Source organism: Triturus cristatus, chromosome 3_1 (assembly GCF_964204655.1).
Source record: "Triturus cristatus chromosome 3_1, aTriCri1.1, whole genome shotgun sequence".
Lineage (NCBI taxonomy): Eukaryota > Metazoa > Chordata > Amphibia > Caudata > Salamandridae > Triturus > Triturus cristatus.
The window spans coordinates 1,063,862,074-1,063,873,607 of NC_140583.1; the positions used below are offsets into that span (position 1 = coordinate 1,063,862,074).

General features: G+C 41.6%; 1 protein-coding gene across 5 annotated transcripts in view; it reads right to left on the reverse strand.

Annotated features, from left to right (window-relative positions):
- The window catches only part of HYOU1 (hypoxia up-regulated 1), a 210,247-nt gene extending 199,811 nt beyond the window's left edge, over nucleotides 1–10,436 (reverse strand). Inside the window, exons 1-2 of one of the 5 annotated variants that reach the window (XR_014978996.1) lie at nucleotides 10,302–10,433; nucleotides 2,040–2,137 (exon numbers count right to left, since the gene is read on the reverse strand). Coding sequence is in view for 3 of the 5 variants with exons in the window: in XM_085645895.1 (XP_085502021.1) it covers nucleotides 2,040–2,137; nucleotides 10,302–10,393 (190 nt within the window). In the remaining 2 variants the exon portion in view is untranslated. Of the gene's footprint in view, nucleotides 1–2,039; nucleotides 2,138–10,200 lie in introns of all 5 variants that reach the window. The other 4 variants (XR_014978997.1, XM_085645895.1, XM_085645896.1 and 1 more) reach the window with 4 other exon arrangements.
- Nucleotides 10,437–11,534: the final 1,098 nt, after the last annotated feature.

The window sequence follows — 11,534 nt, forward strand, 5'->3', positions numbered from 1 at the left end:
TTGCCAGAGTATAATGGAGTTCTGGAGGGCTGTCATTCGGGAGCTAGAGGCCATCATAGGCCCTACCTTGGAGATTGACACGTTATTGGCCCTGCTAGGATATGACAAAGGAGAAGATAAAGGGAACAGGAAATTAGTAGCAGCAGGTTTATTGCTGGCGATGCGGTGGGACAGGGGTCCAGTTCCCACCCTATTGCAACTCACAGTCAGATGTATACAACAAACTACCCCCCCCCCCCCCCCCCCCCTCAGAGCGGCCCAAAGGATATTTGGAGGCCATTCCAAACATGTTTTAAGTTTGGGGGGATTTTTATATAGCGAGAACTAGACCTGAAGGTTTCAGAGCGCATTACATGAGCACCAGTTGCGTTATAAAGGGACACATTCATTTTTTGTGGGTAAGGAAACGGGGGGGCGGGGGGAAACCAGGGGCACTGTGAGAGACCTATCGCATAGAGTAGGAAGAGACAAGGTTTTCTGAGAACACAAAGAGCAGTAGACACAGGGGGTCTATAGGACGGATAAGACTGCAATTGCCACAATCAGACCATGCAGATGACATGAAGGTGTGTGTACAGAACCCATGCTGCATATTAAACCACGGCAGAGGGCATTGTATGAGATGCTCATGAGGAATGCAGGATAGTTGTATTTCCACTATCTAGGTACGGAATCAGGATGTGATGAACGACTCTGGGAATGTGTATATGTGGTCATGCTGTATGCAGTCAACTGATATGTACAACTTATTTGACTAATAAAGATAATAAAAAAAAAAAAAAAAAAAAAACACACCATACCCAATATACCAGATAGAGATTAAATCAGCCAGGTGGTTGGGGTTCCCTTGAGTTTTATTCACCTGCCTAAGTTGAATACAAGGGAAGGTCCACTCACAACTATCTAGTTCAGGGAAATCAAGTACCAACATCTCATTAAACCATACAACTTCCACCCTTCCCACATACCACTCACTGTTAGTGAAGTGAAAACAGAAATCTTAATGAGAAGTTTCCCCATGTGTGGCTTCATATTTAAGCAAGTTTGTGATGATAGATTTGTTTATGATTAACCTATTGTAGGCCGTCTTACCTAAACGCCAGTCCTAACAAGGCAGCGTATCAGGGGCGGACGTTCTAGGCCGATAAGGCAGAATTAGACAGATTCATGTACCAAAGTAGGTAAGACAGCAGTTTCTGCTCTAAACTCAGAAGTTCCACTGATGTTAGGGTTTGTTCTGCACTGACAAAGTTAACCACATTTTTGGTCACAGAAGGCATTAAAAAATAAGGTGTGCATGAAGCAATACTTCAAAACAAAATCAGGATGCCTCAGCCTAGTCAAAGCGCTGGCATCCCTTAGTAATGAGCAATTAATCACAGTCCTCACAGCAGGGGCAGGATAAAATGAGCAAGCAATTATATGGGCATGCGCGGCTTCTGCCCAACAAAAAACACCACATCGGAATAATTCTCAACAGACCAAAACGTCTGCCAGCATTTTCCTGGAACAAAATTGCTACAGGTTCTTTTCTTGGATTTTATCCAAAGTGTCAAAGGCTGTGATTTTGAGACCTATATACTCTTAAAGACTTTAGTCACATTAACGAGATGAGGTGTCCAACCAGGAACACAAAGCAGCTGCAAAATGTGCACTGGAGAGATCTGCTTTTCCTCGTAGGGGGAATTAAGCTGCAAAAGGTATTAACTAGAAACCCACCAAGAGCAGTCAAAACCAAATCTGAAATGTACCCTTAAGCACTGCACTCTAGGAGCAGTGCTTAAGCTTAGAGCTTCTGAAAAGATGCCAAAATACCATCAATCACTGACAAGAATTTGCTAATATAACATGCACACAGGCTAAACTGCCCTTCTTTCTCTACTTTCCAAGTTAGAAGAATGTGGGGTTTTTTGTATATCGATATACCAAACAAAATAGATCATTCATGGTCACCACACAGATCTGTGGCAGTTAATCCTTGACCGCCACCGAGAAACAAAGACATCAAGTTGTATGTACAGAGAATGTGGTATACACACCTGCCAGTAATGGAACGTTGACCAGAAGTAGGACGGGCAGCACACACAGCAGCAAAAGAATCTTCCCCATGGCGACTCTAGGCAAAGTGGTCCGTGACCTACATATAGAAAGAAAACTAAAGTTAGTGGTACACCTCGTTATACATCAGCAGCCCTTGGGCATTCTTTCAAAGTATTTCTGTTTGCATATGCACTAGTTCCTGGGACTTGAAAACTGCATTGACATTCTGTTGGTCTGTTATAAATCTAATTGAAAATGTTGGCTACTTCATTACAGACAGGCACACAGAGTTATGCATACAGAACCAATGTTGTGACAGCGAATGAAAATGTTATTTGCAGAAATCCATGCACTACTGACCAAAATACAACCCTTAGGCTAGAACAGGAGTCTCTATTTTCTCTATAACCCATTTGAAAAAACTATGTTCGGGTGGGTACAACACCTGTGTTAGCTGCTTGCATGGAGCAAGGCTGTTTATATCCTGAACAGCATTCAGAATGGCAACACTGCCAAAAGATGCCCTTCTTAATCAAGTTCAAACCTGGATACATCCCAGCATAGTAGAGACCCCAGCCACGATTCACACAGACCAATATGTTATCAACAATGGTAGGCCTAGAACATATTACAGGCCAAAGAACAGAAAGACTTGCCAAACTATCTACCACAAAAACAATAATAACATCTGTTGAGACGTACAAGCTCCTGGAGACATACTCTACGTGCTTGTAAGAATGTACTATACCCTAGTATAACCAAATTGAAGCAAGGGCTGCCACGATGCAGCTTCCGCCTGCTTCAGATAAAATGCACATTAACACTGACAAGCCATGCTACAAGTTTGAGATAAGAGCAGAGGAATGGCACATCACTCATTCTGCTCAAGTGAAGCCTGCTCAGGAGCAGTCATCTGAAGTATACGAATGACTCATAAAGCCCCCAGTTGCAGAAATGACAACCCATGTTATTGTGGATGGGCTACAATTATTCTGTGCCCATTTTAAAAGAAAAAAAAATTAATGGATTTAAATTTCAAAATGTTATTGGACTTTGATATTTTAGCTCATTGAACAAATCCAGGCAAAATTACAACCATGGCAAAACATTAAGCACTTAGCGAAATTTAAATTGCAACTGCATAATTTCAGGAATTTTATTTAAGCAAAATTCTGAAAATTACTCCATTTTGTGTAATACTGTGCTGTTTGCTGTAAAAATGTAGTGCGATTGGTGCACATGGGCAACAGAATGTGAGCGGCTGTTGTTCACACTATTCTTGTTTAAAAACATCCTCAGGCCAAACATCGATATGAGGATGCATTTTACATTAAAATATAGCAGGAAATTACAGATTTGTATTTCTCTCAATTCTGTGTTATTTTGCTTAGTTATAATTACAAGAAAATAATAATAATGATAGGTAATTTATAAAGCACCTGGTAACTCCCTCTGGATGTCCCCGCGCTAAGAAGTAGTTTTCTAATAAGGAACCTAAAAGTAAGGAACCAAAATGCACTGTCTACCAGTCCGAAGTTTGTCTAAAAAGCAGTGTCTTTAGTTTCTTCCGAAAACTAAGCATTCCTGTCTCAGTTCCCAGGGCAAGGTGTTTCACACAATGTAGGCACACCCCTACAAAACATCCCCAATGTGCCACAAGCTGTGATTCTAAAAACATTGGTCTGGCTCATTTGTCTTGTTTTTCAAAGAACGGAGAACTGAATCAGTGTTTGTCTCCCCTCATGCCGATAAGGCGTGTGGGAAATAAAATGGATAAAAACGGTCTCTGACCCTACATAGAATCCCTTCATGGTGATGCTTGCAAAATTATAAACGTCGCAGGTCAGCTATTTGATATATGAAGAAAACTATCCTACATTTTTGCCAATTTTTAAGATGCTTGAATGACATTAACTAAATACATTGAGCATTCCTCAGGAGGCATAAATCAAACCAATATTCGTTTTTTGATATTCAGTAGTTCTCCATAATCAGAAATTAACGAACAAATGTAACACTCTTCTCCAACAAGGGACCATTGACTTCAGCTGTCACAGACTGTAGACCATGGTCCTGATCTAGGATTATAGAAAAAGTTGAGACGGTTTCCCTGACGAAGGCTAAAAGCGCCGAAACGCGTGGTGTGTCCTCATCGACCGCCAGCCTTTGAAATCATTTGTCAACATAGGAACTGCCTCTCCTAGTTATATATATTTATTTATTTATTTTTGTATAGCACCGTCATGTATTGTTTGTGAAAAATATATTTTTGTACATGTTATGTACATATGTGGTTGTGAAATGTAAATAGTGGGACTATATGTATGTAAAAATAACCACTGAAAATAGCAAAAAAAAGAAAAAAATAAGAAATAATTGAATACATATCAGCAAATATATACAGTGAACAATAAGAAAAAAATTCACTTTGTATCAAAAGGAATTGATTCCAGTCATATGTACATATTAATCTAATATGCACTGTTTTTACACAGAATTAGGCCTGGTGTTTTTGTAATGATTAAATATTATAGATCTTACATTTAGCTTGTTTCTTCACCCCACTTTCATTTGTCTTGTAATACCTAGCCATTTAAAGATCTTTGCAAAACGCCAGGCATGTATAGCCATCTCTTCTGCACTGCCCATCATATGCTTAGGCTAAACATATTTTAATACCAAAAAGAGACGGAGTGAAATTTCAAGGTCTAGAAGATATATTTTACCATCTTTACACTAATTAGATTGCTAGAATAAAATGTATTACCAACTAAAAACTCTCTTTTCTCTCAGAAAAACTAATATTTATAGATCACAATTCTTTAGTAACAGTACGTATAAGAAGCAACTATGGGTTCTGTGCCCGTTATTGCTGTTTTGCAGCACCTGAAGTCTCTAATGGTCTACCACTGATCTCAAACTTCTCCCATCTTGCCCCATCCCCCTCGCTGCCATCTCCGTCTCCCAAACCGAAGGCATCTCTTTTGTGCGAATTTTCCCCTCCAGTGGGCCATTCCTCTGAAACCCAAAGCAACACTGGCTCAGCCAGTGTGCACTGGCCCATCATGCAAGCAAGAAAGGGTACTAAAACAGCCTTTATCGGGATTTGGTCATGGTCACTGGATATATGGGATTTTGCAGCTACTGTGTTTTCTGCATAATTATGGATTTGCCACACAATCCATCAACTGCTGCATAATCTGCAGATGTTTTTCTTCTTAATGTTTCTAGCTTAGACGGTCAGATTTTTTTTTTTTGGGGGGGGGGGGTTTATAGAGCACAAACTAGACCTGAAGGTATCACAGCACTTTACATGAGCACCAGTTGCGTTACATACGGACACATTCATTTTTTTATTGTTAGGCGAAGGAAGATTACGCGATTTGCCCAGAATCACAGGATGATGAGCACTCCTGCAGAGACTCGAACTCGGTACCCCAGCTTTGAGGTCGACAGCTCTAGCCGTTTGGCCACATCCTCTCCCCAAGTTCCACATGTTATCAACTTCAACCTATATATATATATATATATATATATATATATATATGTATATGTATGAAGACAGTCTGGAAACTTGCCAAACAAACAAGGTTGCACTTCCAGGCCACCTTTTTTACAAGTCGTTGCACAAGCATTTATGCCTCCCGAGGAATGCAGTTACAAACTCCCGGCGGGGGCCAGTCCAAGAGTTGACGACATCTGGGCTAATCACTTAATAAGCAAAACATACACAGTTACTCATCGTTTCACTCATTCATCCACCCACAGGCTCATTCTTGCATTCACCCACTTACACAACCTCAATGAAAACATACACAACTCAAAAATATATGCAAGATAAATGTATACAATTTTTTATTTTTCATTTTAAACAAACATGCCAACTAAACATGGTGGACATATGCTAGCAATAACAAGTCAGCAGTGGGTGCAAGAGTACTGTACAAAGTGTATCAATGTTTTATGGTTCCATCATGGCTGCCACTTTAAACACCAATGTTTTGGCAGTCATGGAGTGGTATAACAGTGATACACTATTGACAATTGAATACCATTCCACATTTGTATGGGTTAGAAGCAGTGGCCACGGAACACTGCAGATGAATAGAGCAGCATGGTCGCACCCTGTTACCACTGTCTGGGAAGCTGCAGTACGCAGTAAAAAAGGAAAAGAAAAATAAAGAAATGAAGAAGGCCTATACAAGAAAATGACTGAAAACTGAAGGACTGGCCCACCACCACCATGGCAATTATGCACACATTTTCAGGCAAAGGGGATATGTGGCCATATAAATGCTATCACTCACAGGGTAAGAACCAATTGCAGAAGAGGGCTGACCCATTGTCATGGATGGAAGCAGTGTGCAAATGACAACCATGCAGACCAACAGCAGAGGAAGGCCTACTATAAGACTGTGCATGTGCGTATTTTTAATTATTTGACCCAGGTAGACAAAGTCGGTCAGCCCTTCCGAAGAGACTCTAGCATGAATTATTATACATCCCAAATATTCAACTCTTAGGAGATGTCGTGGGGGGTAAATACACACCAATATCCTTGTTTCTAAAGGTGAGATTTAATGTAAGGCAACTCTTATCCGGCCTTTAACATTGTGAAGTAACAATTCACCCTTAAATACCCATTTGGCTTTCAAACATGTGTGTCTGAACGTTTCATGATAAACAGATCATGGCACTGAAAAACAATTTTTCCCAATGAACCAATTAGTTCTACAGCTTTTAACATTGGCATGTTGCTATAACTAATTTAGACCTACTGTAATCCTTCCCACAAGGACACCACTGGGTACTCTGTAATACAACTCCAAATATGAACAAAGTTACAGTAGTAAAAAAACAATAAAATCCCTCCTAAAAGGGCGTAATGGGGATTATCGGAATGCAAATTTTCTATTTCAACAGCTTACCTGAGTAGGTCAACACCAAAAGAATAGCTTACTAGGATAATATATGTGAGATTCCGTGTAACAAAATACCTGCATACAGACTTCATCACAGTGTAATAACCCACTCTTAAAAGACTTACCTTTAACACATGATATTCAAAATAAATAAGCCACACCCACTGGCTTTGTTTTAATAAACTGATTAAACCCAAGGAACTAGAGATGACTTTTTCGTGTGAACCAATAAAGCATATGGCCTTTATCATCACTTGTTTGACAACATAACCAACACAGGCCCACTTAAGTAAACATGAACTAGTGAGTAACCATCATGAATACAGTCATAAAATTAGACACAAGTGCAAAATTACAGTTGGCAAACCAATGTACAACCTCTCTTAAAAGGGCCTTACAAGGATTATCACAGTGAAAGCCATCTACCATCAGGGTTTGTCACAAGGAATAACCAACATCCAAACCCTTGTCTACTATTATCTGTGACATTTTGTGTAACAAATTACATGGCTACAGAATGCAGAAAACTGTAACAATCCACAATGAAAGATCTATGAGCTAACAAATTCTATTCACATAAATAAGCCAGACCTTCTGCATAGTTTTTCATAAGATCACACCTATTGCAATAAACATACCTTTTATGAGTGAACCAACAGTCTTATAGCCTTTATCATTGACGAGTCACCATAACCAACCCAAGCCTACTATATTGAGGGTAAGCTTTCCCACGAGGCAGCCATCAGGCATACATTTTCAAGTGTATAAAAAAAAAATTACACTAGGCAAATCAAGTTACTATATTTCAAAGTGTAAATCTTCTATCACCATGGATTATGAAAGTGGGTAACCAACACTAAAAATCTTTACCTACTACTGTATTCTGTGAGATTCCAAGTAACAAAATACCTCCCTGCAGGCTTTAATACACAGTAATAATCTATCCCTTAAATACATATTGACTTTAATCTATATTTTTTCCACAATAAATACGCCAGGTCCAGTGCCTTTACCATGACTTTTCATAGCATACACATCAGGCCTATATTCATGATCACTGACTTACCACCATAACCAACTCAGTCCTGCTGCATTGAGCACAAGCTTCCCACAAGGCAAATATGCAAGCACTCTTTACCGACCAGGCTTTTCAAGTAAACACAAATAAAAAGAAATTACTTGACTATTTGCAAAATAAGTCACCAGCAATGCATTCTTTAACTACCTCATTTCTTTAGTAGAGGAACTACCTAGTAACCCAAGAGAGCAGAGACACGACAAAATAAAATTGCCCGTATTTTCATTCACATGTCTGCGACTAAACTAAAGTCACGTGGCAGAGCTTCCTAGCCATCCCTGCATGACCGTAGTGCAGAAACCATTCATTGGACACGCACACATGCAACAGAGATCCAAAACCATGAGGTTGGACAGCCAGACAACTAAGCTGTGTAAAAATGCCTATTTTAAAATGTTAAAAGGTACAGATTCTCAGACTCTTGAAACAACGAGCACAACAGAAATCTTACCCCAATTCCAAACTTAAAAGACACTGGAATCTTACACTCTTCAAAGGATTACAAACACAAAAAGAAAGCAGCCTCACCTTTACCCCACATAGACAGCGAGTCCTACGAGTTAACGAGTACATGACATGAGGAGCAGCACACATTGCCTGGTCCTATTTAAAAGCAAAAATGTAATCCAGTACCAAGACCACCCCATCACCACTGAGAACAATTACACCTCTCCATGTGATGCTACGACAGGTTATCTACTATCACCACTTTGCGCCTAATGGGTTCTCACAAAAGGTCCCTAGATTATCTAATATGATCTGAAGGTTGACTACAGTAAGACACTCAAAGCCACAACAAACGCAGCCCCCCCAATTCCCTATAGCAGCCCTAACATTGCAGCGCAGCTCCTCCGCGGAGGTAAAGTGACAGCCCACTTCACCACGGAGAGCTCGTGACAGCCTCTTGCACATTAGAGACCAGCCAAGTACTCATTGCTCATGAAATCCTAACAAAGTATTAAAACCTTCCACAGTGGAACCTATACTAAACAACTATTACACCATATAAGAGATCCCATTTCTTTCTGAATGGATCACTGGACCCTCTCACTGCTTCGGTCAATAGGCCACACTAACCAACAGCCTCGGAACCCCCCACATCGTAAGCTTCAAGTGACCTTAAGACGAATTCAAGTCTAAGCACCTTGGAGAGTTGCCAATCCGTACTATTCATAGCACTGGGACGTGGGGGAAGCCCACGCTCCATGGTTCTATATGACAGGACTCATTTCACCCATCTGCCCTACATGTGATCTAGCACTACGGACAGCTCTGTGGTCCTACCCTTCACAGCACGTTGTGATAACCTCCAACCCCACTGCCGTGTGGCCAAACGAATTATCCTCCATGATATAAAATATACAGTGCCCATGACAGGTCGTAAGATTCTCATACAACACACAGGTAAACATCCAGGCCTAGTTTAATGCAACACACCATATCATAAGCAGAAATGCTGCAGGACAACGCATCACGGAGTGTGTGTTGATAGTGGAATGAATGGTGAGAAAATGTTAACGGAAAGTTTCGCAAAACTACATTGGTTTAATAGAGGATTACGCTGTGGTATAGTCTTGTCCTTCTGGTTATATATATCGTGTCTAGTTGCAAAAGTGGCTCTACAACTATGCCCTTATAAAAGGGGGCGTTATTTATACATTATACAAAGAGGGTGCGTTATTTGCACATCTTGTTGTCGTTCTAATAAGGAACCAGCCTCATTCCCAATCAATGCCCGGTTCTGCTCCACTACGCGTCCCTAATGACTGTCACGTGAAAATGCCTTTAAACGCCACAATCCCCTCTCCATAACTGCACCTTGCGTGCCCCCATCACAGCTCATCTCCCTATGACTGCCCCACCCACATTTATCAGGGAACAGCGGCCCTAATCTCAAGGAACTCTATAGAACATTTACAAATACATTAAACCCTGTGCCGTGAATCACTCTTCTCATAACCGCTACATCTTACCTGCCCCGAAAAGCCCATTCCCATGTCTATCCCATTCCCTAGTCTCGTGAGCCTCATAAGAGCACCTCTAAGAATGACAGCTCCAAGCACGTTGTCCCTGTATCATATATCCGCTCCTCCAAGACCTTCCCAGGTGGCCCTTGAGCACTGCCTTCCAAGGTACCCTCAGACACAATCTCACACTCACCGTGCGCCCCCGTACACACGAGTCCCTCTGCGTTCTGTGCACTTGAGTTCTCCCCCTACCTATCTTCTTATCCTCTTCGAGCACACTGACACCGGCCTTACCCGGCGTCTACACCGCGCAGGCCTGAACGCGGCGTCGTTCCATTGGCTGCGCTCCCGGCCTTGAGGGTCGCGTCACTCTCCCCTGCTCTCATTGGTCCACGTGCCTGCTGCCCGGAAACCCGTACGGATGCCGGAGGCTACCCATTGGTACACGTTAGACGTGACGGTACCACATGCAATAAAAGCTTGTAACTTGAACGGATAGTATACGGACAGAAGAAAGACTGGCGCTGATGTGCGTCTTTTATGTTCATAGCGGAGAGGCATGGTTCCACTTCCAAAGAAACTTAAAACTAACAAAAACATGACGAAATTTCATGTAATGCAATGTAATGTAAACCTTCAAATGCTGGCCTGGCTCCAATAACTTTTTATTTGGCTGGGCCTAGGATGATTTCGGGTGGTCCACTGCAGACCCAATATTTGCCGCTTCGGTCAATAGACCCGATTCAGGCGGGAGACTCACGATTCTTTAAGGAAAAAATGGCTGTATTTTGGCTGTCTTCCGCCTTTGTTTGCCTCTGCTTCAATAGAAGGCAATGGGAGAAATGGATTCTCCCTTTTATTTATTTTTAAAAAATCCCACTTTCCCTTTCTAAAATATTGGTGATCCAGCCGGTTACCAACCTCAGGTACTCCAACACCATATACTCACCTGGGCCTATTAACACACACACACTCATATAGGCTAGTAAATACAACTGAGGTCAATTTGATAATTTGTTATGAGTTTATTACCTGTCAAAATTTAACTAATCTTTCACTGATCAAAAAGTTCTTTCCTCTGGTCAATGGACCTGTTAGTTGGAACTAGTTGATGGTGAAATGACATCAGGGTCAGTGCTTTAAATGGGCCGGTACTCACCGGTACGGAGTACCGGCACTTCCAAATTTTCTAGCCCTCAGTGCCGGCACTTTTCTTTAGTCCGGGAGAATACCGGTACCCTGATTGATGGCACGGCAGGCTCAGGCTTGGTATCTCCTCCAACGCAGGACAGATGCCACTCTGCTTCCGGATCTCGCAATCACACTGAGCCTCTGAAGAAGATGCTGCTAAAGTCCAGAGGCTCCCCTTTGAATTTCCCCCCACTTCAGGGGTTTGAGAGGGCTTGCATCACGATGTCATTAACAGGACCGGGTCTAGACAGACCCTACACTGTTAATTAGGCATGCGACGAGCATTCAGGTGAAAGTGCTAACTGCCAGCATGAGGTCTACACCTTCCATGTCTGG